At 36.1% G+C, this 27,009-nt stretch overlaps 1 protein-coding gene across 5 annotated transcripts in view; it reads right to left on the bottom strand.

Annotated features, from left to right (window-relative positions):
- Window positions 1-2,454: 2,454 nt before the first annotated feature.
- The window catches only part of Elk (Eag-like K[+] channel), an 85,446-nt gene continuing 60,891 nt past the window's right edge, over window positions 2,455-27,009 (bottom strand). For 4 of the 5 annotated variants that reach the window (XM_089469353.1, XM_089469349.1, XM_089469350.1 and 1 more), the window contains 8 exons: window positions 23,465-23,666; window positions 20,756-20,947; window positions 20,516-20,634; window positions 19,190-19,270; window positions 13,496-13,591; window positions 10,935-11,088; window positions 10,441-10,565; window positions 2,455-7,175 (listed from right to left, as the gene is read on the bottom strand). In XM_089469353.1, the coding sequence (XP_089325479.1) occupies window positions 5,115-7,175; window positions 10,441-10,565; window positions 10,935-11,088; window positions 13,496-13,591; window positions 19,190-19,270; window positions 20,516-20,634; window positions 20,756-20,947; window positions 23,465-23,666 (3,030 nt within the window). In that variant the 3' untranslated portion in view covers window positions 2,455-5,114. The remainder of the gene's footprint in view (window positions 7,176-10,440; window positions 10,566-10,934; window positions 11,089-13,495; window positions 13,592-19,189; window positions 19,271-20,515; window positions 20,635-20,755; window positions 20,948-23,464; window positions 23,667-27,009) is intronic. The other variant, XM_089469352.1, reaches the window with a different exon arrangement.

The raw sequence follows: 27,009 nt of genomic DNA, 5'->3' as shown, positions 1-27,009 counted from the left end.
CTGTGCTCGGCTAGAGCGAATACCCTATAAATAAATACACATCATTTTTTATGAGCCGCATGCGGTGCACAGAGTGGGGTAAACAAATTAATACCCATTTTCTTGGGCTCTTGGAATTGCTATTAATACGGCTAAGCTAATTACAATGGCGAGAATAAACTGCTGACTATGTAAGCTTTATATATATATGTATGTACATACTGTAGTATTATCTACAGGTTTTTATATAAAAATATTAAAGCGCTAATTTGCTCGCCTTCCACTCTTAATTAATTGATGAACACACTGCCTTACATCGTGTGCTCTTTCAGACAGCTCATTTCTAGCCGAACGCTATTCGCCTGTTGAAATCAGAATAGCTAGCTATCTCGCTCTTATTTAGCAACAGGTGGCACTACTCCCAACAGCAGCGATGGTTGTCTCACTCCCGCTCGCGGTGTGTCAAATGAGAGCGCAACTCAAACGCAGACTCGTTCAGATTAAGCTTTTACAAGCTCTCAGCCGCTCACTAATACCAATGCCACAGTCGAAGCCAATCGGGATAAAATGAAGCAGAATTAGGAGAGCGTAAATTCCAATGAGAGCGCAAGGGAGAAAGACCAACAAATAATCAAAGCGAGTGATCTGCATATGTGAAAGTGAGAGCATAAGCTAATTCACGTTCATATGTATGTATATCCATATACTCAATGCATATGCCCCTCTATCAACTAAAATACAGGGCATTATAGCGAGCCACTGCCCATATCATTGTCTCTAAGTGCAAGTCACATTTTGGCTGGCCGGTGCATGTAATCAATACCGATTGTTATGGCTGTGGTAACAGCGTGGCTATCATGAATGTCTGCCTTGTGGCAATGGTTAAGGCTCCATTCCATGCCACGTGTGGCCAGGTGAGACACAGCTCAAATTGCAAACACAAAATCAGCAGCATCAGAGTGCATGCCATATACCAATTTGCAAGCGAGCTTAATTAAGAGCCCAGCCGCATTTTATTGTCCCACACACATACACACACTAATTGCAGCTATTTCATGCTAGTATCTAATTAAAACTATATATAAACCAAGTCAATAGCCCTTAAATAAATGCAGATAAGACATAACTGGATGAAAAAATTTCGATAGACTTTAAATTATCTTTATCATTTTCAGCTGCAAACAAAAAAAGAAAAAATGTTGAAAAAAAAAACTTGAAAACTTAATTTCCTTTGGTTTTTTCTATGTTTTCTTTTGTTTTCTCGCCCCTCTGGTGTTCCATAAAAAAAAAACTTCAGCTATTGCCATAAGAACACGGCAATGAGTTTCATAATAGTTGCTAGTTATTAACATAATTATTATTAGGTTTTTTTTTTCTGCTTTGCCTTACTCATGGGGCTGCCTGCAAACTTTTGTCAGTTAAATTATCTCAAGTTCTCGATTTAAGCTTATCGGACTTCAGCTTAAAATTCCTGGCAACAGCTGCTAACGACTGTCAACTAATTATGAGCTAATTTTTTTCGGTTTAGCTAAATTGGCTTAAAGATTTGACCAAAATCTTGTCATATTTAAATTAATAAATTGTTGAAAGTTTGGCTGAATGAGAGTTTATGCTTACAGAACTCAAGAGTTTTGTGACACACAAAAAGTCCTTCAAAGCTACGGAATTTCCCTCTTTTATAAGTTTGTAGTTAATTTTCTAACAGAGCAGCCAAAAGCTCGAAGCTTTATATAAGTTTGAATATGAAGCTTGTGTTTGGAAAACATTCCACAACTTGCAAGCTGTAAAAAAGTATTCATTGCAAAGCTTCAATCCTGAGCAAGCTTTATTTACCAGAAAAAAACATTGGAATGTCAAGGAATTTTGCACACACAGCATGCACGCTTTTAAGGCATAAACAGCCTTGACTGGGCCCAAAAGCTTATAAAGCTTTAAGGATTCTTAGCTGCTTTTCGTGTACTGTGTGAGGGCAACTGTTTTTAGCACAAAATTTTAGAACACCAACGTCAAGCTGATCTAAATTCTAGAAACAAGGCACTAGGCCTCTGTTAACAGGCAGGCAGCCTGCAAATGTATACACATAATCAACATACATATACCCTGATAAAAAGAGACAGATACACTATAAAAGCTGTCGCAAGCGAAAGGGCAATTGACAACAGACTTTGGGGAATTCCCCGTTACTTTAAGACCTTGATTGACATATGGACCTGACATCGACAACCAATGAAGTTGACAATAAGTTTATCGGCTTATGGTTGATATATACCATGCCAAAAGGGGAGCGTTCACTATCTCACTTGAGCTCCAAGCCCAGGCAATTGAGTTAATCGCATTAAAGCAGATATACGAGTATTGTCAGGCAAAGTGGGAAGCAAAACGTACTGGAAATCAAAGTTAAACACTAAGCTGCTAATAATTGAATGAAATCCATAATTTGAATAATAATTAAAAGATTCTTCTTTGTTTTTGAATTTGACATCAAGTTTATTGTGTATTTCATTTAAATATTGAATATTTCCTTCTGGATTTTCGAATAACATTTAATTTAAAACATTTAAAAACGTTTGCAGAGAATTTCGCTGAACTTAGTGACGAAACATATGTCAGTGTCGTAAATATATATATAATAAATATACATGTATGTATATATACATATATGTATATGTATATAATATAATATAATATAATTAACTCTATAATACATACAATACAATAAATTCTGCTTAGATATTATATAAAACACACATGAATTCTGTTTGGGTTAAAATATACGAATACCATACTCCATATATATATACTATATATCATCATATACATATAAAAGTCATATGCACAAACTTACACAGTTAAGTTTTATTGTAGAATGCTTACATCGAGAATAGAATGAAGCACAAGTCTTTATAGTTCTTGGGAACATTTACATATAGATACATATATACAATAGTATTTTTGTTTGTTTCTTTCTTTTTTTAGCATTTACTAGATAGCTCGAAATATACAGTTTTTTTTATTGGTAATTATACCTTGCTATAGTTCTAATACATTTAAGCTTAAATTTATCTACTTACTAAGCCTTAGTAATTCACTTTCTTTCGCTTAGGTGGATTCTTTTACAATTGCCACTATCTGAGGAAAAGTAGCTGTTCTTTATTGATATTTATCTTCTTTTTTCTAGATAGAGCCTATCGACTAACAACTACATGAAATCACAAATTCTAAACACTTTTTTACTTTAGAAGTAAAATTTCTTAAGTTTCTCTCATAATTTTTGTTTTCTATTCTTTTTAGCGCAAACGATTGTCAAATATTTAAATTTAATTTGAATATTTAAAAACAGTTTCTTTTTTGTAAATATTTTTAGATTTATTTTTAAATACATATATTTTTTTTTTATCAAGTCGTTTGTCAAATTTTTAAAATATTTCTCAATTGTTGGGGTATTTATTTTTGTAGTATTTTATAAAATTCTTTCAGTATTTTTTCTCACATCCTAAAAATTTGTCTCTTACATGTTGCCTAACTATCTCATACTCTCTTCCGTTTTCTGTACATTTTCTTTGCATATTTTTAATTTAATTTAATTATTAAATAATTAAATAATTAATAATTATTTTCATAAACGTTTTATTGAGCATTAAACATTTCACAATTGATCAACAACTCCAATATTTTCATATTTTCTCTGATATTTGAATTCTCTGATATTTTGTACTAGCCAATCTCAGAGTTGTAACCTGACAAATTTTATTTATTTCTGTACATCAAAATAGGTATTTCAATACACACAGATTATATGTGACATTTAACATCCATACAATATTTTGCTGTTTGAATATATTAAATATTTATATATTTATGGTATGTCTGTTCGCTTTCAAATGCATTGTCTGCCATTTAGTAAAATATATTTATATATACATATATACTGTAGTTTTAGTAGAGTACAATACTTCAACATTTGTTCAACTTTTCATCTTTGCACTTCCTATTGACAGCCTCACATTCACTTGATTAATGTTAATTGTTAAGCTTAAATCTTAAATTTAAAAAAAATAAAAATAAAAGTATAGATTATGTTTTCTTCATAAATCATTAAATCTGATATGCTACGAATAAATATGCATTGTATAATTTATTTTTTAAGTTTAATTAATAAATAAACTTACTGTAAATGAAAAAGGCTAACCTTTAACTGAAATGCTACTTAATAAGTGGATTAATCTTTTTGAAGAGCGAAAAGAGAAAGTTTATGCATTTCAATTATACTTGATATTAGTTCAAGCATTTCAAATTTTTGTGTGTTTTTTACAGCTATTTATATTTTATAATCTTTAAGCTTTTAGCATCGATACCAATAGCTTATCTATAACACTAATGTGCTTTAAAAGCTTTTAGAAATGTCGAAATATTTTAAAATAATGCCATGAAATGCGCTTTCCGATTACAAACTAAATCGATCAAATACTTATGAATATTTTCATATACATAAGTGTGTCTTTGAGCTTTAATGAACTTTTGAAGTTCAAATTTGTTAGCCTGTCTACATTGAAACTAAAATCAAGTACATTAAAGCCCATCGGTATTTCATGTACTTCAAAATAGATATGCTTCTAGTCAAAGCTTTGTAGAAAAGTATATGAAAGCTTTAAGAAAACATTTTTAATATACATATATTTACAGGTTGAAAATTTCTTTCTTTTCGTTCTACCAAAAGTCTATATCATTGATATTCGATAACACGCTCTATGCACAAATTAACCCAATTGAGCAAAATTTCAGTATAATAAATTAATAATCAATGTGTGTGTGTGTGAGTGTTAGTTGTATTTGTCTGCATGTCTGCGCGTGTGTGTGTGTTACTGTTGATATCTTATAGATATTAAAAGTACAAGCGTCTTCGTATTTCAGTATTAATTAGGAAATAAATCACGCACGTCGGCATGCATGTAAACGAATCCACACACGTCTGCCTACGTTTGGCAACCTTGAGGCTACCACAAAAACCCACTTCACTCTACTGCTACTCCTGCTCCTGCTCCTGCTCCATATTCCATGCGTAACCCAACCCCACACAAATTGCCAGCAGCTGGCAAAACACAGGCACACAGAGCTCAGTTTGCCAGTTTTAGAATTTACTTGACGCTGGGATCGCGCAGCGAACGTGTGGATGGCAAACCGCGTAGGCCCTTCTCCAATTTGTCGGCATCGCCGGCAGAAAATCGGAAATTCATTGCCTGCCCCTGGCTCTGGCCCTGGCCCTGGCCCTGGCCCTGGCCCTGGCCCTGGCCCTGGCCCTGGCCCTGGCTCTGGCCTTGCCCCTGGCTCTGATTGACGCCCAACAGGAAACGATTGCGTTGTTTGCCGCCAACCATCCCATTGGCTGCCTCATTGACGCCGCTGGCCACATCGACCATGATGCTGCGTGAGCCACGTCTAGGACCTAAGAGCTCCACGCTCTCCTCCTCATCGAGGCCGTAGCTGGCGACGCTGGCCGTTGGCACGCCCATGGCCACATTGGCCACCGGCACTGGCACTTTGGCTGGCGGCGAGTATTCGGCATTCGCCTCCGACAGACGTCGGTATTCGCCGCTGCGCGAATGCTGCAGCTTCCAGGAGGCGCGTCGCGTGTTTGCCACACTGTGCGTGCTGTTGCTGCAGTGCACCGATGCATTGGTGGTGGTCAGATTGCCGGTGCTCTGCGAGACCAGGCAATTCGAGCTGGAGCTACTGCTCGAGAGGCTGGAGTTGCTGCCGCCGCTGCCGCTGCGACGCATGCTGCGCTTACAGCGCTGCTGCTGCTGCTGTTGCTGCTGCTGCTGCGCCTGCTGCTGTTGCACCTGCTGCTGTTGCTGCTGCACCTGCTGCTGCTGTTCCTGCTCCTGTCCAGCTGTTTGCTCCTCTGGCGTTAGCAATGCATCGGTGCTCTTGCAACAGCTTTGATGGCTCGCTGAATGCTTCATCGTCCAGCGAAAATCATTGGAATTCTCATCGTCCAGCGGCGGATAAACGCGTCCGCCAGCTCCTGCCGCTGGCAACGGCGCCTGGCTGCCCAACAGCCGTTCCTTGGAACCGCCTAAGCCCGGCTCTGTGGCCAGCGGCGAGACGCATTCATCAATGGTATTCAGTGGTGAGATTTGCAACGTTTGCTTCTGCTGCAGCATTTCGATTTCGTTCTTAATGACCGGCTCAATGCCCAGCAGACCGAGGACCAGCCGCGGATTGGCGAGCACAAAGCGCTCAAAGGTGGGAAAGTCGATGCGATAGAAATCGGTTTGGCAGCTGCGACTCGTTTTCTGCACGGCCTCCACGCTGGCCGGCGAGCCGGCCTTTGAGCTGGGCGCCGTTGCCATGGCCGGCAGCTGCATTTCGCGGCCCCACACCTCCGGCGGATGCGACGAGCAGCGCTGCATGGCCGCTGCCTCGCTCAGGCCCAAGGCCAGTGGCCCGCCCATCAGCTGAGCATCGCCAGCGGCCAGGCCCAGGCCCAAGCCCAGGCCCCGCGCAGCAGCGACGCCACTGATGTTGGGTATGGAACGTGCCGGCGGAAACTTGAGCGAGCCACCGTGCGAGCTGATGGCAGCGGATGAATATGCCATTTCCTGCAGTGCGCTAATTGCATTGCGCACCTCAACGCTCAGCTGAGCGACATCCTGATGCAGGGTCGAGACCTGCGAATCCAGGCGCTCCAGCGAGGGGCGTTTCGTGCCGGCCGACTCCTCCTCAATGGGCGGCTCCAGCTCCTCGAACGAATTGCGATCCAAACTGCTGGCCATGTTGAGAGGACGCTGCCGTTTGTTCGTCTCCCGCAGCGTTATCAAGGAGCGACCACGCTGATGCAGGCGCTGATGACGCGGACTATTCATGCCCAGCAGCGGTGAGCGCGTGATGCTGTGATGTGGCGACGATGTCGACGATAGGGGACCAGCCCCAGAGCCTCCACCACCAGCGCCGCCCTCCTTATCCTGCTCGTTGCTGCACTCGCCCTCCTCCCGATTCTCGTCATCCTCACTGATGCTGGGCAATGGGAATGAGGGCCCAATATCCGATTCTTGATTCTCGTAGCCTTCGCGCAAATTGAATGTCAGATCGTGCTGTATGTCATTCGCGAACTGCTGCTGGTATTCCGGATAGAGACGCAGCACCTCCACCAGACCGCCCATGTGTATGCACTTCAGATCGCAGTAGGTGAGCGCCTGCAGAAATGAAAGCACGAAAACGTTTTATGTTAAATGATTATGCACTACTCTCAAGTAAGTTGTCGTTGTTGATGTTGTTGTTGTTGCTGCTGCGGCTGTTGTTGTCGCCTCCTGCTCAGCTAGCACTGCCAGCCTGCCGCCTGACTGCCTGCCAAGCTGTTTGCCGGAGCCTCTCAATGAGTTCCCAACAGCAGGCGACCTTATTTACTAAGCAACCCTGCCTGGAGTCCATTGAAATATTCATCCACTTTGACTACTGCTCAAAATATTATTCAAATTACTAATTTTAATAAAAAGGCTCAAAATATATATATACATACTATGTACTTTCTTTTTTTGCCTCAAAATATTATTTACATTAATTCATATTTTTTTGTTTTCTGCTAAATATATTGTTTTTTTTTTTTTTTTTTTTTTTTCCTCAAAATATTATTCAAATTATTGCAATAAAAGAACCTATTTCTTTGCTAATTATTATTCAAATTAATTCCAATTTTTTTTTTTGCTATTTTAATTTCTAAAAAATTAATAGCAATTTGACACTATTTCTCAATTTATTTGATTCAATTAACTTTCACATTATAAATAAGTCAATAATAAATTAAGTTAAGCAACATAATTGCATAAATGAATATTTTATGATATAATAAAAAACATTAATTGCTCAATTCAATAAACAGTAAATAATTAAAAGCAAATATTTAATTGGCAATTCAAAGGGGACTAATGAATTTATAAATATTTTATATTTAACATATAATATATATAGCGAATTCTCTGGCAAATTCAGGAGCTCCTTTTCTCACTCTCTCATTCTATCTCTCTGTCTGTCTCTCTCTCTCTCTCTCTCTCTCTCACTCTCACTCTCACTCTCACTCTCACTCTCACTCTCACTCTCACTCTCACTCTGTCTCTCTCTCTCTCTCTCTCTCTCTCACTCAGTCTCTCTCTCACTCTGACTCTCTCCTTTTCTCTCTCACTCAGTCCTTCTCTCTCACTCTGACTCTCTCCTTCTCTCTCTTTCTCTCTCTCTCTCACTCTATCTCTTTCTCTCACTCTATCTCTCTCTATCTCTCAGCTTTGTTCCATTTCAACTAAAGAGCAACACTTAGTCGACTTGCTCAGGCTTCATCTCGTTTCACTTGTTAATGTTGACGCCTTGGCGTCTTCTTTACATGCTCAAGTGTTGTTCTGTTAGCTGACTGCCACTTCTGGCTGTACCTGAAGTGGCGCCGCGACTAGCGCTCGCCGCGTGCAGCCCCTGGCCCTTGGCAAATGTCTGCGCTTTATTTACGCTCTTCTTTTTCTCCACCTCTCGCAAATTTAAACTGCTCACAAAGGCTGGGACTGAAGCCCATGCAGAATATAAATAAATGAATAAACGACTGTGAAAATGGACAAGGCAAAGCAAAGCAGTTTTCCACGCGCTATCAATGTAATTGCAGCGCTGGCCACTAATTAAGCGATGATCTCTTAATTTAAATTTTAAGCGCTTGCTAGCGGCCAGCCACATTGTTGCATTAATTAACTGACAGTTATGTAAGCCACAAGCACACACACACACACACACGCATAACTCCTGTGGCTTAAATTTTACGCAAAGAAAATATTGAATTTTCCTCTGTTGCAGTCAAGTGGAAAGTCCTCTTCTGCTGTAGCTTAAATACATCGTCTACACGCAACGTGATAAAATTTACGACAAGCTAACAAAAATAAACCAACATGAGAGACAAAATAATGAAAATAAACAAATGTACCAAATCAAGAGAGCTTTAACCTCTGGCTTTAAACAAGAAGAAGAAGAAGAGCCGACCTTAATAAAAAATATAATTAAAGCACATTTAGAGCACAAAGCACAAAGCACAGGGCACAGGGCAGCAGCACGGCAAAAATTCGTATAAACATAAAAAAAAAAACAAGAAAAAAAAACAAGAGAACAATCTATTTAATTAGATGCCCATGCAAGCCAGACTAGAAAACATTCGAGGCCAAACAGAAGGCAACAAAATGCTTAAGGGATCATTAACATTAAGTTCAGGCAGCATTTGAATACTAAGCAAATGACATCAGGTGTCGCTGCTGGCTTTGGTACAATGTAATCAAATGGCTCTTAAATACAAATAGTTTGAATAAATGACACATAAAAATTTATTATTTATGCATAGAAATATCCAAGAAATACAAGTTGGGAAGACTTTAAGCATATATAATCAGCTTAGAGACAGACGCATTCCAGATCGATTTGGTTGCCAATCCTGAGCCATATATACACACGTGTTTTTGTCCGCCTCCTCTATATATATTTCCACAGAAACGACTTTACCGTTAAAGCCCACATTGCCAAGGGTTCATGACAAAAAAAAAAAAAAAAAAACAACAACAACTTCAAAGACTTTACATATGCCGTCAGCGCGATTTCAAGTATTTTTAATTTAATGTGATTCTCAAAAATTTCATTAATATTGCAAATTAAAATTGTTAGCGCAACACTTTCATTCTTACATTTTTGTATTGGTAGCTTAAATTTCAATGTTTATTTAAAGCGAGAAAAATTCTTGAAAAATCTGCGCGGAAAATATGGAACTGCATGTTAAAAATTCGAATTTCTAGTAAAGAAATTGAACACTTATGTTGAAAAATTAAAGAAAATAAAAAAGGAATATATAATTAATAAGTATAAGTAATTTAAGTACACTAAGAATTTAACAAATTGTCTATTTTTATACTCCTAAAATATTAATTTTTTTTTTAATAAGATTTACGCCTTTTAAAATTGTATATTTAACATTATATATAAAATAAATTAATACTATAAATTAATTTAAATCAACTTTGCACAAAAAAAAAAAATAATTAAATAAAAATATGTATACAAAAATCAATATAATAAAAAAATAAATAAATAAAAAAACAAACAAACTTAGAAGCTGAATTGAACAGCCCAAATTAAGTCTTTGACATTGCATTAAGCTTACACAAAAAAATAAATAAATACATTTGTACTATAAAAATCTTCAGTTATAACTAAGCTGATTTATTAAATTCAAGACACTACGCATTTTCAAAAAAAAAAAAAAAAAAAAATCTATTTAATATATATTTATTTAAATACATTTTCAGCTATCTTGTGTTATATAAGCTACGCCAGCAAATAGTCTATAAAATCTGTTTTCTATGACTCCAGCTACGGCTTGTGCCAAAAATGTTTTTCAAACAATTTAACAGCCAGCTCAGGCCAAATGTAATTTTGGGTTTTTCTTACCTTTATGTCGCTGCTGCTGCGCACGACAACATCCTGGCCAGCACTGTTGGTAGTAGCCGTCATTTGGCCATTGCTGGTAGCCACCAGATGCACATTAATGTCTGAGCCCACCAGATCGCCCTTACCTATACATATAAGTACACACATTGATATATATATATATATGTATAAAGATGCGTACAAAGGTGTGTTTAAAACAAAAGGTCAATCGCTAAGTTGGAATCAATAAGCATAAAAATAGCAAGCATTTGTCTAGGCAGCATCGTGAATGACTAAACAAGCAGCCAAAGCTGACAGCGTTAAAGCCAGCTGCGAAGCGAACGAACTTGCGAGTTCAATAAACGCTTGGCAAACCATCGAAAGCAAACAGCAACAACAAAATGGATAGAGTAAATGCAGATAAACCAAATGAAAACATGGCCATTTAGTCGAACGCGACTTGAACTTAAATATGCTCGAATGGAAGATATTGAAATTGACGAAAATTTCCTTACCCAAGATGGCAACAACCATGTCGTCCTTGATCACCTCCATGGAGCCATTGCATAGATAGTATATATTGTTGAGTGCATCGCCTTTGTGTATCAAGTATTCGCCGGGTGCGCAAAAGTTCGTCTTTATGTGCAGCGACAACAATTTCAAGCAGCCCTGCAAACAATAAAAGGTTCACGTAAATACCATTTGCTTACACTTTCAGTTTGAGTTTTGAGTTTGAGTTTTGAGTGATTTTTGAATTTGGTGCCCTGGGCAATGGCTTCGCGTTCTTCTTTCTCGTTTTTTTTTTTGCTTTGTTTTTTATCTCTTTGCATTGAGCTGGTCAAGAAGCAACAGGACACTGAAAACATCCAGCGGCAAGTTGCAATATTGGCCGTGTTGCTGTTTGGCGTTGCTGCCACTCCTGCTACTCCTGCTGCTGGAACGAAAAGTGGCTTAAAGCGCGCTTATTGCCGTTGAGTGGTTTCTGTTTGCCATCTGTGCATAAGCTTTATTAATGTTTGCACTTCGTATTGTCGCTTGTTTTATTTCACTATTTTATTCGCTGCCCGCATTTTGTTTACGTTTTGGCCAAGAGCTTTAAATTTAAGCGGCTTCAATGGAAAAATCAAAAAGCGCTAGGGTCACGCAACAATCCGTTAGAATTTTAGAATAATTGAAATTTCAGATATTTGCTGATTTTTTTGCATATTGTATTTCTTTTATAGAGTATTTATGAATCAAGTCTTTATGATCTTAGAGTTAATCTATATATAAGCATATTATTTTTTTGTAATATTAATTTTTACTTCCTTTCATATCTATACAGCTTGCGGCAAGCTTGAAGGTAAAGGTGAAAGATTAAAGGCAAAAGGCTAAAGACAAGAGAGTAAATAACTCTAGGCAAGGCAAATATATTTATAGAATTTTTCATTTAATACTTATTCATATTTAAATTAACGTTACTTTTCATTTTATTTATTTTCGATTTTTCTCTGTAATTTAAGAGCATAATAAAAAAAAATATTATATGAAAATATATTATGTTTTATATTTTATTTATATTTTTTGTATTTCAATGAATTTTATAAGTTTTATTGAAAGGAGATATTTTATATTGAATATTGCATGTATTTTGTAATTTAATGAATCTCAATTACTTTTTAAAAATTTTTAGCCATTTAAATATATACATATATATATATATATATATATATATATATATATATATATATATATATATATATATATATATATTTATTTATTTTATTTTATTTATTTATTTATTTATTTTATTTTTGTATTATTTAATTTATTTATTATTATTATTTTTTTTTTCAAACTTTAACTGAGTATTAAGTAAATAAGAAAATGCTAAACAGATTTTTTGTTTTTAAATAAAAAATAAATAAATAATTTACAAATATTTAAAACAATAAATGTAATTTAGAACTTACTACTTATTTATAGAAATCTTTATTTTTAATAATTATTCATTTTTATATTTTTATTTCATATTTTAATTGCAGTTTCGGCATATTCATTTGGAAAAAACTTTATTTTGAATCAAAATTTAAATTGTTAATTCAAATTTTTCATTCACTTTTGTTATAGTTGCTGCTGCTGCACTGATTATTCAACAAGCTACTTACTAATCCGAAATAACTTTTGTTTCAAAATTTGCGTAAGACTAGGTTTTATCCGGTAAGTAGCTGAAAACAAAGTTCTGTGCTGTTTCTGTTCGGGCTGAAGTTTAGCCCAAAGGAGCAAATGTAAACTTGTCTTATCTGCTCATTCTCTTTTTGGTTTCAGAAACTTCTCGAGAATCGAGGGCAAAGTTTCGTGGACTCGCCACGAAGCAGTGAGCCGGTGGCAATAATGCAAGTGAAACTTAATTGGAAAATCAATTACTCAAGCGATACACGGGAGCATGCTTCACATTTAAGCACCATTTGCCAAAATGGTTAAGAAGGTGTGCCTGCTTATGTGTGTGTATATGTGTGTGTGTCCCACAGCTGAGTGTGCCGTATGACAAGGGTATTGACATTGTCGTCTACGATAAACCTCACAACTCGCACCGTTGCATTTGCTTTTACTGCTTGTCGCACTTTTTCTTTTGCTACACTTTGCTCTCGCATTTGCTCTCTCTTCTCCCCACTCTCCGTCCATCACTTTCGCTCTCTGTCTAACCGGCTGCCTGCATGTGACCAAAAGTTTTGCCTAAAACCTTTTTCATGCTCCGTCGAGCTGTTGGCCAAAAGGCACACACGCGCATATCATTCAATGTATAAAATGTAAGTTTTACCTGTGTGTGTTTGCCTCTGTGTGTGTGTGTGTGTGTATGCGTGTGTTTGTGAGTTAAGCCCGCAGTTGACTTTTGACTGCCCTGGCCAAGTTAGCTGTCGATTATTTTGGCATTGCCATCAGCATCAGCATCAGCATCATAAGACCGTTTGTTTGAGAACTTGTATGGCTTTTAAAGCGACGACGACCCCAGCAATAATATGGTAAAGCACAAGGGAAACAAACACACTCACACACACACACAGACATACACATATATACATAGCTACACACTCACCTGTGAGGCAGCCTCAAATATCGGCAGCTGTAATATTTCACGATGTAGATGCATGGAGACATCGCCACGCAGCTCCTCCGGAAATTCGCGCAGCGTCTGTGAATGAACCAAAAAAAGATAGAGAAAGAGAGAGAAAGTGAGTGAGACTGTGTGAATCAGCTGTATGAGTGAGGGAGAGAGTTGGTAAACACGAGTGTCAAGTGACGGAGCCCAAAAACTTACATAGCAAGCTACACACACACACACACACAGACGCACACATTCGCGCACTGTTGCAAATTGAATTGAACGAAATTGTCAGCATTTGACAATATTTTAGCTCATGCACTTTTTTTGTTGTTGTCTTATTTCTTTTCTTTTCATAAGCAATATGTAAAATAAATAACTTTGTATCCTGCGCATTTTCTTTCGTTTTTGTTTTTGTCTTTCAATCCCCAAGGTGTGGGCAAGTGTATTGAATGAAATTGTTGAGAGGATTAATAGGAAAATTGAAAAGCTTTTGCATTTTGTTTGTTTACACATTTCCTTTGGTGGTTACTTTCGTTACACAGCCGTAGCTACAGCTACCGAAATATATACACATAAATACATACATACATATTCTTCTGGGGCTCTTCATACAGACAATTTTAAGCGCGACAGACTATCTGTTGAATTTATGAATGAATATTATACGGCATAAATTTTCGACGTAATTTGTTTGACAACAAAGCCATCAACGAAATGCGTGAGTAAATATTGTGCCTTGGCGTAGGGCAGGACACGCCCTCGAATTCACATGCAAACAAACCGAAAGGCTTAGCCTGGCTAGCCATGGCAAGTTGAGCTCAGGCTCTGTGCATAGCCATAGCATATATTTAGCGCAGATGAAATTTTCAAATTTCCGGAGAATTTCAGTGGATTTATACCATATAAATAAAGGCAGAGCTATGAATGCCGAGAAAGAGGGATAAGAAGGTAAATAAATAAACTGAAAGAGAGGGGTCGGAGCAAAAATCGTTGATGAAAAATAAAAATAATAATAATAATAAAATATATATTTAATTAATAGCTATATAAGGTTAAAAAATAAATTAATTTTCCTTATAATTATTAATAAATAAATATTTTTTATAAAACCTATTTATGCAACAAAGATTTTAGATTCACAGAATACTATAATTTAAACAAAATAACTTCTAATTGTTAAAAAAAAATATATATATAGATATATATAATGCATAATATATAATATAATTTATCAAACAAATGTATATAAAAATTACAATTTTGGTATATAAAACAATTTTATTAAAAATAATATTTTTGTACAGCTAATTTTGTTAACCTTTTCAATTTTTTTTAGAAGCTAAAAAAAAGTCAAGAGAGAAATAAATTCAATATTTTGATAATATTTAATATTTAAATATTAATTTTTTTTTTTTTTAATTAAAAGATTTTTAAAAAATAATGTAAAGAATTTAAATATTTTATATTATCTTTATAATTAAGTTTTCCATTGAATTTCTCTGCGTTATGAACCAAACAAAATTTCCACGTAAATCAGTTGAGTGAAAGCATATTAATCAAATTATTTTCTATGGTATTTCTAAGCCTCGGCAAATTCCATTTAATATATACTATATTCGCATAATATAGCAAATGTAATATGTGAATGTTTTAGAAAGTTACTTTTAGAAATATTTACGTTTTAATTTAGCTGAATTTCGAATCTCATTTAACTCATTTGCTGCCTAAATGAATAGACGAAATATTTTGCGCAAATACCTCGAAAGGCTTTTGACAATTATTTACACTGACAGGGGCCAACAAATTTGTAGCCACGAACCAATACAAACACTGAACCAAAAACTAACCCATGTGTAGAAAGTTGCCAAAGTTTACACACACTCTGTGTGAGTTGGCGAGTGTGTGTGTGGGTGTGTGTGTGTGTGTGTATTTACTTATTTAATGGAACATTTCCCTGGGGGGCAACTTTGGGAAATTGTTATTTATGTGTGTTACTCAACCACAATATCTAAAGAAGTGTAAAATATTTTACACTAATTGCATGCAGTGGTTAAAAAAAGACAACGGGGTTTCTCGACTGCGAAATACTCATTCAGTTTTGAATTTAAAAAATAGATGGAAAATATATTGTCTTATGAGATATTCCCAAGGTTTATAGCGGCAGGATATCCAATTTATCAACTTTCAATTCGGTTTACGGAAGACCTCAATTGTAGCTCATATATTTCAATTTAGAGATAATACTTATGAAATCATCGTAGCTACTTTTTTTTCTGTGTCACACCCACAAACAGGCGTAAATATAACTATATTATATGCACATGCATATATCGTATGACAATATATTTCTAAAAATTTACGACCCTAGCTAACGTTCAGTCACAGAAATTTCCAATAAGCCTTGCTCAAAACCTTTGGGAACTTTCAACTTTAATCTTTTATCTCTGACAAGCGCCAAACTAATATACCCTTTGTCCTCCCTACCGACCGAGCTTAACAAGTTGGGCTCCCGAAAAATACATTTGGCCACACAATTCAGAGGGCGTATGTCAGCGCCAACTAAACGCAGGGCATTCCATTTTGCTGGCCAAGTTCGGCGAGTTCGCTTTCAAAATTACGCGCAAACACGCCAACACAATTTCTGATACAATGAAACACTCCGAGCTGGCGAGCAGTTGGGGGCAGTCTGAGGAAAGCGGAGCGGAGCGAGGAAGGGGGTGTCAGAGTAGAGCTCTGACATTTTGCCAGTTAATTTTCATGAGCAATAAATTAACAATTTAATTTACTGCCGCCCGGCAACTGGCGCAACGCTTTGCATGCCAAGCGAAGCTCAAGAGCAGAATGTGTGTTTGTTCATGTTTCCCAAATGTAATTAAATTAAATTTTGATTTAAACGTATTTGTTTTCGGAACAAATCACATGCATTGCCAACATAAATCAGCAGCATATTGTGAGTATTTATTAGAAATAAACAGCAGAGTAAGTCTGGCTGAGTTTTGAAGTAATATAATCCAGGAGAGACAATTGACTTAGGGTATCTTTTGTAATGAATATGTAATGAAAATAAAAGCATATATATATATACATATATGACAGTTTGAGGTATAATGCAATCCTATAACCTTTTTTACTAAACGAACTGATGCTCCCTGACGAACAGTTCTATTCAATAAATTGTTTTTCGATTAGTTTACCCTAAGTAATCACAGATATAGCTATTGCTACTTATCAATTTTACCCTCGCTATACTACCTACTACTTCCTACTAATTTGACTTCTAGTTTTGTTACTTATCCTTTAACTTCTTCTTTTACTACTAGTAGTAAGATTGCTAGCAGTAAAAATACCTTTTCTTTTTGTTTTTGTTATTCTCAATTCTACTACTTTTTTCATACCAATGCTGCTCCTTTTTCGACAACTACTTTCACTCTACATCAACTTCTAGTTTTCTACTTTGAATAATACTATATACTAATAATAATTAATAACACGAATACTACATCTTTTACTAAAGGTTTTACAACTTTTGACAGCCAAGCCTTTTGCTAGCTCTTTGCACTTATTCTACGACTAAAATACTTTTACTATAAAAATTTCAACTACCATGAAATCACAGACATCTAATGGGCGTTCCCTAAGAGCACATTATTTGCATGGATTTCGATAAACCGACTTTCAAAAAAAACTTTTTAACAGGCATCAGCCCTTGTGTACTTTGCCTGAGTATGTGTTGATGAAGAGCTTTGCTCGGGTGAAATACGTCCTTCACCTATCTCAGTTCAACCTGATGCGCCCAATATTCTGGCCCGAATGAAGCACATTTGTTAGTAGCTGCTGCCAGAAAATCGTTTTGCAAGCCGAAATTAATTAGGCCACTTTGTGTGGGATGGGCGTGGGCCAAGGCAAGCCTTAGCTCTGTGAAGAGTTACGCTAAAAGCCTGACCATGCCATCGAAGCGTGCGACTGACAGACATTGAAAACTTCTGCTGGCTGAAACTGTCAGCATTTCGGCAGTATTACGGACCCAGAACATCAAAGCAAAACATTTGATGTGAGCTGCGCTAATTAATTTGCAGCTAATAGCAAATGGAATTGCAGCGCAAACTGTTAACACTCGCGCTGCAAGAGTCCAGCCCAAAAACCCCAGCGCGAACTTTTGTTTGACTTTTGCTATGATAACGCCAATTAGTGACTGGCAATGCCAAATTCACGTACTTGTCCTCCGTAAAATACACGCGTTTCACTGCAACAAAGTTGGACGCACTGTGCCAATTTGCCACGTCCGCAAGTTGAATGAAGCGGAACAGCGACAGAGTGGGAGGCGGCTGGAGAGGGGAGAGGGAAGTCACCCCAGTCGAAGAACTTTGCATGCTGTGTGCGTAAAAAGGGCAAAAGTTTGCCGTATAACTTCAGGTGGAAACTGTAACTTAAATGGATTTACCCCATGCTAGGTCGGATTTAATGAAGCCACAAATGGAATTATTATTGCTTTGCACTGCGGTGCATTATTGATTCCGCAGAAAGGTCACAAAAATAAATGCAACTTTCCAGCAGTTCAATTAAATTCCCAACTATAAATAAAACTCAATTTATTCCCCACAAGCATAAGCATGTGTACTCCCCATGTTCATATTCAGACTGATTCGATATACCAGCAATTCAATTATGTCTTTCGAATATGCTTGCGATATCTTATCGAGCCAGGGGCGGACAAACGTCGTCTGGTAGCTGCGAGAGTTGCTTCAGGATAATGGTTGAATGTTGGCAAATAGGAGAATATAAAAATGTATATGTAAATATGGCTTGATAATAAAATTAATAATAATAAAGGATTCGTGTTTGTTAAACAATTTATTTTTAATAAAATATATAGCAATAAATTTAATAAACTTTAAATTAAAAAAAAAAATATTAATAATATTTTTTTAATATAATTTATATTATGTAATTACTATAATTATAATATAATTATTGCTAGCTATGGAAATATTGAACTAAATATTATTAATAAAATATTATTATAAATTTGGATTATACATATTTAAAAAAAAAAATAAAAATAAAAATAAAAAAATGAAAAAAAGACTTTAAAAATTAATATGAAAAATAATTTAGTTTGTAAAATCTATACTTTCAATATTTTTTTATGCCTAACAAATGCAACTCAATAAAATAACCCTCAACAAAAATAATATACTTAAATAATCAATATTGATTAAAAATATAAAATTAAATTAAATACTACAAAATATCATACTCTCAATGAGATTATAATAATTAAACTGCAATGAAATTAAATGAAATGAAATACTTTTTTCCGTATCAATTCCCAAGGCAGCTATCAATACATGTTACCTGCTGGCCAACATGCAATCAAAAAGGATTCAGTCTCTTGGCAATGCCAATCAATAAGTCACATAGACGACACACACACAGGCACAGGCACAAGCTGACTTATAGCACAGCTCCTGTATATACATACTATAAATATATATATTTATATGCCCAACAGGCATTTGCTTAATTAAAGGCACACAGACATATCAAAATGCCAATGAAGCTGCACCGATTGTTCGATGCCAAAAGATGTTGCGTCGACAACTTTTGTCTGTGGGCATAAATGATTTACGTACATACGAAAGGATAAATACGGGCAAGAGTCTGTGGCTGAGTTTCATAGTTTACCTCGTAGATATCAATGCCATGGCTGAGTGACCATGAAGTCTGAAAGTAATCCTCAATGCGCTGCTTCAGCTCCTTGGGCATCTGTAAAAAACAAACAAATGTAAATGCAAATAATAGTTTTAATGGCTTACGTTTTATCTCTTATTTACAGTTATTTAGCTAATGAGCTGCAATGCACAGATGGGCTTAAAGCAATTGCAAGTATATTGCAAGTATATTGGTTTGAGACAAGGTTTGATTGAAGGGAATTTTTACGTGGTATATAGTATGATTTGTTATGATTTACAATATTTATATTTATTTTTTTAATATATTTATATTTATACTTCATATTTTATATTTTATATTTTATATTTTATATTTTATATTTATATTTATATTTTATATTTTATATTTTATATTTATATTTTATATTTTATATTTTATATTTTATATTTTATATTTTATTTATATTTTATTTTATATTTTATATTTATATTTTATATTTATATTTATATTTGTATTTCATATTTTATATTTATATTTTATATTTGACATTTTATTTTTTATATTTTATGTTTTCTGCTATGAGCTCTAACTCATTTATTATACAATTTTAATCTCAATATAGTTCAAGCTCCCACTGTGCATGAATTTTTGAACGAGCATTAAGCAGTCATGCTTATATGATTACAATCCTCTCGCCTGTTTTTATATCTCCTCATCTCATTTACATGCAGTTTATGCACGCGCGCTGCACAAATGCACTTAATTACGCTGCGAATTGCGTATACGCCGTGTGGCTAATGCAGGCAAGCGGAAATCTTCGCCGGACTGGCAGTAATATGATGTGCGCGTGCAAGATTGCACCATCAACAGGTTGGGTGCATACAGTCACGTCTCCCACCTGAACATTCACAGCCAAACCGGGCAGCTCAAGCGCTCGCTTATGAGTTTGCGCTGGCATCCTGCCGACCTAATGTTGCGTGCCATTTGGCCAAAGTGTGCTGCATTCCATTAAAAAATAAAACAGAGCATTTCAACCGCCCAGCATATGAGCTGTATAAGGTATCAGGCAGCGCCAGGAATTCATTTCCCCTAACCCAGGGTCATTGGCGGTTTTCCAATCGCCCATTCAGTTTTAATGAGCACAGCCCCAGGCGACTGATGCAGCACTCGAGTGCAGCTGATAGCAACAGTTATGAATCACTTGGCTCACTTGGCTGGCAATCAATGTTGAAAATAAGCTAGGTCTATCCAGGGCCCAGCCTATGCCTAGTGTTGGATCTGACATTAAGCTTAAATGACTTTAAATGACTTTAAATATTCAACACTTTTAATACTCACATTATGCAGAGCCACGAAATCCTTCAGATCACGCCATTTGCTCTCGTACAGGGAACGACGTGAGTACATGCGCTGTATGATGGCCGTCACATTACCAAAGACCACGGCATGCATCAAAGCTGCGTTGGAAATGAACGGATAAATGGAGTAAATTTATGAATACAACAAGGGAGAGTGGGACAGAAAGAGAGAGAGGGAGAGAGAGACAGCCTGGGTGTTAAGAGCTGGCTGATTACCTACCGCCAATCAACATCATTATAATGGTGAAAACCTTCTCGGCCGTTGTATTCGCCGACACATTGCCAAAGCCCACAGAGGTGAGGCTGGTGAATGTGAAATACAAGGCTGTCGAGTAAGTTTCGGCCGTTGTCAGTATGGCAACGGAGGCATTTTTACGCTCGGCCAGCAGCTGCAGCCAACCTGTGAACAAGACTTTAATATTTTTAATAGGAGTAGAACGAAAAGAAACAGAAGTCGTACAAGAAAAAATTATATTTAACAAAATATATATATATGTAATACATGTTATGTGTAAGCCATATATAATAAACTTTGTTTAGTCAAATCAGGCATTAGCAAATCCCAGCTGTCTGCACGCACACACACACACACACACACATGTATGTATGTATGTGCTCGTAATTTAGCCGCTTATTAAACAGACAATGACTCGAGCCAAAAAAAATAAAGATAGTAGCCAAGTTTGGTCTGACTTTTGCTAGCTGTCCATCAAACAGTATCAAACGATAAGCTGTCGGAGCACACGCAACACAGAATCCGTGTCAAATCCGGCCAAATGCTTGGGCCCAACGGAAACGTCAAACGGGCAAACAGGCAAACGCCGAATGCCAAATGCCAAAATGGCAAATGACAGTTTGTGAACTTTCTACCAGCTTCTCTTTGTGTGTGTGTGTGTGTGTGTTAGCCAAGTCTAGGAGCAGCAGCGGCAGCAGCAGCAGCAACAGGGCCGTGCGAGCATTTAATGTATATCATTTTCACAGTTTATTGATGTGAAAAGTAACTGGCAATTTGTTGTTGCTGTTTGCTCAAATTATTTAAAAATAAACAGACACACACATACACTCACACACACACCCATGCATAATGCATATATAAATACTAATTTGCTTACATGCTAAAAAGTTCTTGTTCTGATTCTTAGATACTCTACACAATTTTGTCTTTTAGAAAGGAATATATTTCAAACAAATTTTTACTTTAAAACACCAAATCTCTAAAAGCAGCATACCCTGTTTAATCACATCTACAGGGCATAATACCTAATAAATCAAAATACAAGTTTTGTCAGCCAAAAGACTTAGTTCTCGTTAATGTCTGCAGGAATTAGGAAAACTTTGCTTTTCGCCACGCACTGCCAAAAGGTGTTTGCTACAAGTTTTAATAAGGTGTGAGCACCGTGTGTGGGAGAGAATCAGCTGACCAGGTAGCTGGAGTACCTGAGAAGAAGTTGTATGCTTAATGGCAATCATTAGAAAGTTTCGTTAAGCTTCGCTTTGGGCTGGCTCATTAAGCTGAAATATTGTGTAAGTATAAATAAAGGATTCAAAATGTGTTCATCAAATCCTTTAATTATTATATATTTATAATTGAAAACTCATGTTGAAATTAATTAAAATGTTTATATATTTATGAATATTCATTTAAAAATAGATATAAATAAAAAACTTGATCACAGTATTTTGGGTCTCTTTTATATTAAAGCAAATATATGGCAATACAATTTTTATAAAAAAAAATCCTCCCTTCAACTAATATTGTTTATCAATTTGTATTATCCTTCTACTTTTTATATACAAAATATTCTTAAAAAATTTTTAAATTAAATTTATCTACATAGATATCTTTATTATATACATACAAACATTTTTAATAAATTTTATTATTAAAAAATAAAAATAAAAATTCAATTAAACATATTCAACGCTGATCATAAATTATACCGAAAATTCTTAATTTGATTCTCTGAATCTCTTTTCTCTTATAGCAGGAATTTTAATTTTCTCCGTTTCAAATATATTTATACATAAATATCGGCCCTACCATCTCAGCCAGCTATAGAGTAGACTAACTGGCATTGTATACTCTAATATTAAACTATGTATTGAGAGAGCTCTCAGAACCCTCCTAGAGCTGGGCTATCGGAAAATCAACTACAAGCTCCGAAATGCCGAAGCTGCGACTCCAATATTTGACAAATAAATCCCTCACTCTCCTGAGACTCACAGAACAATACTCAGCTGTTCGCACACCATGAGCGAGCATCAGGTCAGTCGCTTACGCCCGACTGCAATATACGAACTGACTCATATTTGCTCTGCCTGCCTGCGAGCTACCCAATGTCAGCTTAGAGTATTCACAAGGTAGCAATAAAAACTTTTTAGGGCTCACTCACGCACACTTACACACACATGCACACACACACACACACCTGTCTACCTACTTAAATTACAATAAACGCTGATTTGATATTGTTTGGCTGTAGCTTTATGCAAAACTTTGGGATTTGTATGTGTTAATAAGCAAACATTTTGGCTGCTGCTTCGTATAGCTTTACACATGAGCTGATTTTAAACTTTTCGACGTGGCTTTCACCAACGGAATACATTAGTCAAAATAGATATACGTATATGTGTTTGGGTGTGTGTGTGTGTGTGTGTGTGGAGCAAGGCAACAATTTCATTTGGCGTTTGACGAGCCAGGCAAACACAATCAACGCTGGCGGCAAACTAACCAAATTACTGTCCAACTAACACACACACACACACACACTGGCAACATTCATGTGTGTGTGTGTGTGTGTGTGTGTGAATGGATGCTGCTGGGCTGCCAACTGACCTTGGCTTATGGTCCACTACGACTGGCCGGCTCATCTAGAGACCCGCACACCCGCACACCCACCACCCGCCACCCCCGCACCCGTCTACTCACCAATGTTACTCTCGGGAAACCATTCGTACTCCTTCACAGCGATGACATACCAGATGCAGGCGAGCCAGTGTGCCGCCAGTGTAAATGAAAACATCAACAGCGTCAGAATCATGGCCGTATGCTGTGAATATCGATCAATTTTTTGCAATAGCCTGGCCAGGCGCAACAGACGCGTCAATTTGACAAGATGAATGTGTGATTCCTATCCGTTAGATACAGTAAGCGAGACAGAGAGAGAGAGACAGAAAGAGAATAAAAATTGTTTGTAATGTAACGAGATAAATTGTTAGACGAGCTGCATTGTTGTTGCTGCTGCAAACTTAGTTAGGTTTTACGTTTTATGCACACGTCGATTGTTTGCTCAACGGCAGCAAAACTATCGATAGAACTATGTAACTGTAAAATAATATTTATGATTTTTGTTTGCTCGTAAAACATGGAAATTTTTTGTCTCTGGCTGCACCCATAGAAAATGCAATGCAGAGTCTGAAATTCTGATTAAAAAATGTCAGGAAGTTTTACAGGCACAATTGAGCCAGCCAAGGCATATGCATATATTGTATATAAATATGTATATAAATTAAACAGATTCTATTAGAGATTCACTTAATATCCTGCGTTCCTGTCAACAGTTTCCAAACCTAAGCTAAGCCTCAGAAACTTTTTTGGGTCCATTCAAAAACTCAAAAACTCATCAAGCTCAGTGTTTAAATATATATAATCTAATATATAGTATACCAATATATTCCCCATTTAAACCACAACATTCTATCCCCTCCAAGAAAAATTAACTATGCAACAAAAACTCAAAACTCAAACAGCACTAAAAAATGGAGTTTTGCACTTGAGTTTATAAGCAAAAAAAAAAAATTGTTTTCAACTCAAGCCAAACGAATAAATTAGTTTTTCATAGCAGCTACTGGCATTTGGTGCTAATATCATTTTTGGACCCCTCGCCAATTACGTTGCCTACTTTCGCTGGGGCGTAAATTTCATTAGAGTGCAAACACACACGCACACACACACATGGTACACCCACGCAGAAAAAGTACCCTAAAATTTTGACACATGCCCATTTATTAGCTAGTATTTCCGGCAAACTTCCGTCCCAACCTTCAAGCACAAGCGAGGCTAAGTAAAAAGGGATAGTTAAATAAAATCACAAATAAAAATAATAAAATAAAAGAAAGGAAAAATCAAAGGGACTGTCATCAACAAGCCGAAATGTAAACATAAACAAGCTTATCAAGCCAGCCAGCCCCCACAAGGGACAAAGGCTACAAAGTTGTCCAAATAGAAGGTTTCTGCTGTCATTTCAGCTTTAAGCAGCAAATTCATACACCTAAATTATTGTGAATAAAAAAATAGTAAAGTATGAAACGTCGAGAAAGAGGAAGAGAAATGTAACTGTGGCTGACGCAGCCTAAATTCTAAAATGGGCACAGTTTGTGCTTTGCTGAAAGCAACAACAACAAAAATATATACAAATTGCGATCTAAGCATTTTGCGTGCAACAGCCTTGCAACAAATTCAATAGAGAGCATGAGAGAGAGAGAGAGAGAGAGGGAGAGAGACAAAACTAAGGCAAGGCTGTCAAGCAGCTATGTGAATGGCATTTAAAGTATACAATAAAAATTATGAGAAATTTACGAGAGCTAGACTTGAGTATACCCTGGAGAGAGAATCAGATATGTGTGTATATGTCCGATAAATGTCTCTCTCTCTCTCTCTCGCTATCTCACTCTAGCTTATACTTTTTACACTCCAGTTTATAGCTCGAGTTTAGTAAGCTTTTGGCAAACAGATGTTGCTTTGCTCAAATAAAGCTAAATAATTAATTGAATATATATTATATATTTTTATAAACAGAAATGTACCGAATGACATTTTTTATTTTTTTTTTTTTTTTAAATTAGTGTACAAACTATATACTTTTATATAAAATATATTTATGTATGTATATTTTTATAAAAAATATATTTTTATTAAAAAATTTTATTAACTTATTTATTTATTTTATTTAGTTTAATTTCATAAATTTGTCATAGCGTCATATATATATATATATATATATATATATATATCATTATATATATATATATATATATATATATATATATACACTGCGCGTCATCAGGTTAGCGCCCCCCTTTACACTCAACCTCAAAGCTAAATAAAATCTAAACCATCAGAGCTCCATCTTTGAATTTTTTTTACATTATACTCCATTTATTTCTCTTTAAAATACAAAAAGAATGGCTACTGTAACAATAAGGATTATTTTAAAAAAAATTTTTTTGTAAAATGTACAAAAAACATGTAACAAAAATTTGGTCATCAGATTAGCGCCCCCTGCGCTAAATTCAATTTATTTAAGTTAATGACCAAAAATAACACCGTATTTTAAGCTATTATTATTTTTAAGTAATATTAGTAGTGCGTACTGCCGTTTTTTGTTTGAAACTACTTCAAAAATTCGAATAGGAGTGGAATTATAAAGTTGTTCAATATTATTCAAGGATATGGTTGGCCAAGCGTGTTCAGTACCTTCGATTAACTCTGTCTTTGCACTATAATGCTTTCCGGACTCATATACTTCCTGACCAACCATCCCCAGACGTTTCCAATGATATTAAGGTCGAGTGAGTATGGTGGCCACTCCATGAGATCAATTTTTTGGCCCTGAATCCAGGACTTCAGGGATTTGGATTTGGAGCGTTATCATGCTGGGAAATCTAATGCCGGTTTTCAGACAGGTTATAGAAATGCGGAGCCGCAGTTTTAAACACGGTGTTATAGTCCTATGCGTTCATGCGCGATGTCAAAAATTGAAGCTTACAAGCGCTGTAGTAAGATATTGCACCCTACATCAATGCCACACCACCCCCCCGCCGCAACGGCTTGGAAACCGTTCCAAATTATGTTCTTCTATGCGTAGGTCATGGATATAATAAATTTAGCCATCAGTTCCTTCCAAATTCAATTTTTCTCATCAGAAAAGCCAACATGCTGCCATTGGATAAACCACGTCATGTTCGCCCGGCCAAAATTAATGCGTATTTCTTTTCTCAGCATATCGACTGGTGTCTTTTTTTTTACATTCTGTTTCTTTAGGTAATTAACTTTCCTTATTGCTCTTTGAACCGTTGATAAGCTCGTCTTAACACCGATTTTATCCCTAATCTTGGTGGTCGATTCATGGAAATTCGAAGCTTCCCGAACTAATGCTCTTCTATTTCCTTCTGAAATCGCTTGATTATTGCCCCTTATATAGTTTTTTCCATAGTTTTCCCTATTTGTAAGAAAATTGCCACTTAGTTTTCTGTTTTGTCCTGTTTTTTCAGCAATTTTATGGTTGCATAGTCTAGATTCGAAGTATGCCTCAATCTTTGATTTTCAACCAAAGATAAAACTGTTTCTTTACCCATACTATAAATATATTGAATGCTTTGAGCTTCACAAAAAATTTGGTGAGTGTAATTGCCAAAATAAGCAAGATAATTACAATTGCATTTGGGGGCGCTAATCTGATGACGCAAAATAAG

This window comes from Drosophila arizonae, chromosome 5 (assembly GCF_054131065.1).
Source record: "Drosophila arizonae isolate 15081-1271.41 chromosome 5, UAZ_ARI_1.0, whole genome shotgun sequence".
Lineage (NCBI taxonomy): Eukaryota > Metazoa > Arthropoda > Insecta > Diptera > Drosophilidae > Drosophila > Drosophila arizonae.
The sequence above is the reverse complement of the archived record's forward strand: the minus strand, read 5'-3'. Positions and strand labels throughout refer to the sequence as shown.